Source organism: Echeneis naucrates, chromosome 15 (genome assembly GCF_900963305.1).
Source record: "Echeneis naucrates chromosome 15, fEcheNa1.1, whole genome shotgun sequence".
In the NCBI taxonomy this organism is placed as follows: domain Eukaryota; kingdom Metazoa; phylum Chordata; class Actinopteri; order Carangiformes; family Echeneidae; genus Echeneis; species Echeneis naucrates.
This window is the reverse complement of record NC_042525.1, coordinates 1,696,719-1,702,280: the sequence shown is the minus strand read 5'-3', so window position 1 is coordinate 1,702,280 and position 5,562 is coordinate 1,696,719. Positions and strand designations below refer to the sequence as shown.

At 38.7% G+C, this 5,562-nt stretch overlaps 1 protein-coding gene across 1 annotated transcript; it reads right to left on the bottom strand.

Moving 5' to 3' along the window:
• Positions 1-884: 884 nt before the first annotated feature.
• Positions 885-5,135, bottom strand: pcgf6 (polycomb group ring finger 6). Its single transcript, XM_029521385.1, has 10 exons — positions 4,711-5,135; positions 4,439-4,538; positions 3,787-3,883; positions 3,585-3,640; positions 3,296-3,355; positions 2,750-2,867; positions 2,525-2,552; positions 2,194-2,292; positions 1,686-1,772; positions 885-1,584 (listed from the first exon to the last, which is right to left on the bottom strand). The coding sequence occupies exons 1-10, from the start codon at positions 4,783-4,785 to the stop codon at positions 1,534-1,536; spliced, it is 771 nt and encodes a 256-aa protein (XP_029377245.1). The 5' UTR covers positions 4,786-5,135; the 3' UTR covers positions 885-1,533.
• Between the last annotated feature and the right edge of the window lie 427 nt (positions 5,136-5,562).

The following is a 5,562-nucleotide window of genomic DNA, read 5'->3' as shown; positions in this document are numbered from 1 at the left end:
TGGAACAGCCGCGACTAATCGAACACGGAAGTGGGTGCAATGCGACGGCGTTGGTTGCTAAATCCGCAAAGACAGTTTCAGACCATCATAACAACTGGAAAACAATTGCAATCGCGTTTAAAGCGGAGTCGAGTGGGTTCAGGGAGACTGCCGACCTTTTTCTGAAAATCAAGTTGGGTAATTTTTCTGAGATCGTTTTGATAGACTGCGTATGGATTACCGTTTACGTCCAGCCTTTCCGATCGCCTTTAAAGCCTTCTGTCATGCGCACTGAGACCCGAAGAGGAACACGATAATTAACCTACCACACGATTTCCTCTGTTTAACACCAAACTGACACGATGGAGGTGTCAGCCTTTCAACAAAGCATAGATGAACAGTAAAATCTTGACGTGTTTTTTTTTTTTAGATGTCATAAGTTTCACCTTTGCTGTTAATTTTTACAGAGAGGTACTACAGGTCTCATCTGTGAGATTATGTAGAGACAAATAAAACAATAAATGTGTTTTAGTTGAAGCTGTCCAGAACAACTATCACTTCCATTTTTAACATCTTTCAAGCACCTTCTCACCAGTTAAAGCAGAAGACGCCACCTTTAACTACAAAACCAACTCATAACTTCTCTTTACTTTTGAGACAGTTTCTAATGTGTCTTTTCATTTATTGCACAGGGAATAGGAGAGAAAAAAGAACATTTTATTCTTCACATGAAAATGTCTTTCCACCTGGCTGCATTTATTGGTAGTTAAATAAATTTTGTAAATCAATGCCATATACTGGGAAATCTATGTCAATGACAGCTAATTATTTCAAGTAGATCAGACTTTTTAATCAGAGAGTAAATATTAAAACAAAACATTAAAATACAAAAGAGGAAACATGGATGAATTGGAAAACACAACATTTATTTATTAATTCAAACTGCCAAAAGTAGGAAAACTGTATATATCAAATTTCAATCAAATATTCTTTTACAAACAACCTTTAAAAAAATAAAATTTCAGATGAACTAAAGCTAAGTCAATCATATTAATTTACATAAACAGACACTATAAAAAAGTTAATAGCCCTTAAATATGTAGATCAGCAAGAAGGAAGCAGGACTTAAAGACAGACAAACCTTTGGTAGTGGTTCAAGCCCTTTATATCAGAGTCATCTGAAATCACAGTCACCCCTTTAAATTAGCATTGAATTAGTTAAATGCAGCTTATGCTAGCTTCACAGATGCAGTTTAGTATATTTACAGCAAAATTCAGTTTCAGCAATAGCAGACATTTCATTCTTCACTGAGTTGAGGGAAACTGAACAACACAAACATTTCCACATTTCCACTCAGGTAAAATTCGGTTTTAAGTGCCAGCACTTTGGCAAATCGTCCTGAGAGCTAACCATTTGATATTTGGAGTTTAAAAGGAGTTTGCACTTTTCCTAAATTGTTGTCTACTGAAACATTGAAGCAACTGTGGTGCAAACACTGACACTGAACTCATCCTGAGTCTGATGAAGGGAATCAAAGTTCATGAGTCTGGTGCTCAGGCCTCGGAGGGCAGGACCAGGCCAAAGTGCAGCACCAGCAGACCATCCTGGAGCAAAAAGGATAACGTCAGCGTCAGTTTCAAGGTTTTGAAATTAGCATTGTGATAACCGTGTTGGGTTTGTTCCTGGGTGTGATTATGTTTCTCACCTGCAGCGCCTCCTCTCCCACTGAGTTCTGGATGTCTTTAAGTGACTGGTAGTGATCAAGGAGGTGATCTCCACAAACCACATCAACCTGCAAAACATAGAAACAACAAAGAAAGAGCCTGCTTCAAGCCTTTTACAGCCACACTCAGGTTTTTATTTTTTAGCTACGAGTATAATCAGAGTGGCTCTAGTAGAGGAACATTGAACTGGCCAATAAACAAACAGGAAGTGGTTTGGACAGCGGCTGCTGTCCTTCAGATGTTGGGCAACTGTGTTTTGATCCAAGCAGTCAACCCTTCCGTGTTCGGCTCTGTTTGTACCGAGTAGGTGTCTTGTCTCCCCGCAATTACACATTTTTCAGGTTCAACTCATTAATCTGCTCCTGGTCACTATGCAGACCTACACTACACTGCTTCTGGTTTTGTCTGAAGCTACAATAAGGATCAAGGCCTGATGAGTTAAGTCCTGTCACTTTGTTAACAGATTAGCTGTTAGCCTGGGAGACTCACCTGGCAGGTCGGGCTAAGTTCCATCTTCCTCCTGATGAACAACTCCACATGGCGGACGGTGGCCTCACCAGAAACACGGACGAATGGCCTCTCTAAAGGCTGAATGGGAACAGGACGGTCGGTGTGGAATAAACTAAGTCACTCAGCAGAGTCACATTCATAAACTCTACAGGAACAACAACAAAAAACTGAACAGTTAAACTAATTTAAAACTTATGTTATTGTGTATCAGCTCACTTTTTAATCCACGAACACGAAAAACCTCTATCAAGTTCTCATCCATTCTGTCTTCCTAGTTTTACAGATTTAAGATTAAGAGTGAGTTTGTTACCTTATAGTTGTCAATTCCTTCTTCAGCCCTGAAAACAAGAGCAGCGCAGCGTCAGTTGATAATCAGTGAGACAACAAGACCATCTGTTGGCATGTCTGAGTAACTGCACTGAACTTCTCCAAACTGTCACAAGCCCAGTTGACAGCAGAAAGCATGACTTGCAGAAAGAAGGTTACCAACAATAAAAGTGACTCTTAAGATAAATGTAATGTCATTAATTGTTACCCAACAAACTCCAGCAGCAGAGACACGTCCAGCTCAGGGGGAATGGTGAACACAGACTGAGGAATGTTTTCTTTCTTCTGCCTCTTTGACACAGCAGGACCTGGAGAGGTGATCACCACTGCAAAGGAAGAAGTGATGCAACACTGAGGAACTTCATGAAATTTTGACAATTCCAGTCAATTTCATTTCTATAGCAATAAATCCATATATCAATTTTCTCTCTGTGTTTGGTTGTTGATGTCGGGTTTCATTTGTCTCTTCTTTAGTCTTATTTACTGAGAAGATAATTATAATTAAACTATAATACTATTTTGGAAGGTTTGTTTTATTACAATAAAAATGTATTGTACATTTACAAAACTTTAATTTCTTTAAACGTTTATAAAAAGTGTAATTTGCAAATATAAAACCTGAATTTAATTCATGTAGACAGATAAAGAGGTCGCACCTCCATTCGATGACCTTTGTGTTTTTGTTTATGGCCCCAGTGCAGAAAGAGCAGTAGAGCATTTTACTGTGAAAACTTTAAATGCAGGATTATTTTACCTGATTTTGGTATTTCCATCCCTCTCTCTTTGTAGAATTTGCACATTTGTTTTTGTTCATCTGTCAGGAAAAAGTAAATTAAATAATTAATTTAAAATTAAAATTTGACTGAGTTTAACAAAGAACAGCTGAGAAGAATCATCTGTGACAAAAGACAGAACATATCTGCATAGATTTGTTTTATCATCAAGGCCAAATAGAGAATTATGAAAGAATAAAACAACTGAATTTCACTCATAAACTGTCTTATTACAGTTGACTACGAGTGAGTATTTGTGCATATACTTACATTCCTCCAGGAAAGGAATCATTTTGTAAACAATGTCCTGCAATTGTCTGTCAGGCCTGTAGGAAAAGAAAAAAAAAAAAAAAAAAAAAAAAAAAAAAAAGAGAGTTACACTGATCGGTCACTGCAGATTTTAAATGCTGACATCATAAAACCAAACACAAACGACAACTCATGTGGTGTTTTTTCTCAGCTGCAGTATCACCTGATATTGTACAGAGGCTGCGTCTGGTGGACGACGATGCTGCATGTGGGACACCTGTTGCTGTAGAAAAAGTACTTCACGATGCAGCTTTTACAAACTGTAAGATAAAACAACAAAAACATTATAAAAACACAGCCAGAAGTCTGGTACTATTCAGATATCAGCTGACATTGTTTTTTTTTTAATAAACATTTTTAGAAATAAACAAATCCCCTAAATGTTAAATGTTAGTGAATTGTGTTCAAACATTTGCAACAGAAAATCAAATTTATAGTTGCCTTGAGTTTGGAATTTGTCCAGCAGTCATCTTGGTTCATAAAAAGTGAAAGAAGCCATATTTAGATAAAAAGGTAGAACTGAGGAGTAAACCCACAACCCCCAATTTACTATTATTAAAAAAGACTTGAAACTAAAGTCAGACAATAAACTCATCAGGAAAATGTTTACTGCACTTATAAATCAATTTCCTGTAGATTTCAATACAATCTGACGTTTTGTGAACCCAGTGGAGTTGGTATCACTTTTCCATCTTGTTAACAGTTGTGGTCCTTCATCAGATTATGTAAATCTACAAACTTTCTCCAAATTTGGACGGGGATTCAGAGCCATTTTCCCATAGACTTCAAAGCAGCGGTGGACTGTGGGAACTCACACGTGTGCAGACACTCGGTGATGGTGGTGGCATCGATGAGGAAGCCGCAGCACAGGGCACAGCGGATGTAGGGGTAGAACTGGTTGAGGGGCAGTTTGGGCTGTGTGGGGGGGTAAAAACAAATCACGGTCACGAGCTGCAGCTTCAGCGCGTTCACGCACCTGCACTGACGTCATGTGGATTCCCGCCTCATACAAAGTAGGTGTACCTTTATTCATGTAACGTTAAATAATAACAATAATAATAATAATAATAATAACGTGTAAACGCACCTCGTCCTCCGAGTCGCTGTCGGATGTGTTCGTCGACCCTTCATGCCTCCTGCGGCCGCTCGGAGGTGATGACATTCCCGGGAAGTCTTCTCCCAGTTTCCCCGTCTTCCAGCTGCCGGATGGTAAAAAGAAAGACTTCGAACGAACTCAGTTAAAAACAAAACATCGGAAAGATGTTTAACTCTCCGACGACTCTTCCGGCGAGTTAGCAAGTTAGCTTAGTTTACTAACTTAGTTTAAACAAAGCCAACATAAATCAACATAAACGCGGTTCTTTGGCGTTTTTTGTCCGATAAGACGGCTTCAGTGAACTGACTCGGTGTCAGTGTCTAATTAAAGTTAATCACGAAAACAAATTACTTTTTAATGTTCACTTTTTCGCTAATTCTCGTGCAGGTTAACGACTCATCTCCCCTGTGACGCGCGAGCGCCAACAGCACAACTTCCGGTCTGAGCACTTCAGAATAAATGTGGCTCGAGCTGAAAGGATAGCGAACTAAACTGAATAATAAAAGTTTTAATACGTTATTACGCAAAACTGTCCTCAAGATGTATTTAAAATTTGCATCGTGTGTCAAATACAATCCCTAAAAAGCTCAAAGCTTCCAATAGGAGTGAATAGAAAATTGGCATGGATCGCATTAAGCAACATGATGAGTTTTATCTGACGACATTGCAATTAAAAGATGAAGGGAATCAAGTAAAAGTGTGTAGGCAGCATAACATAAAACAAACAACCGTAATTTAGTCATTCCGAACACAATCAATGGGCACCCTCACACTTATTTTGATAATATTATGACGCGTTTCCGGAATGAACATTTCCTAGTCAGTCTAACTCACCAGCAGGGG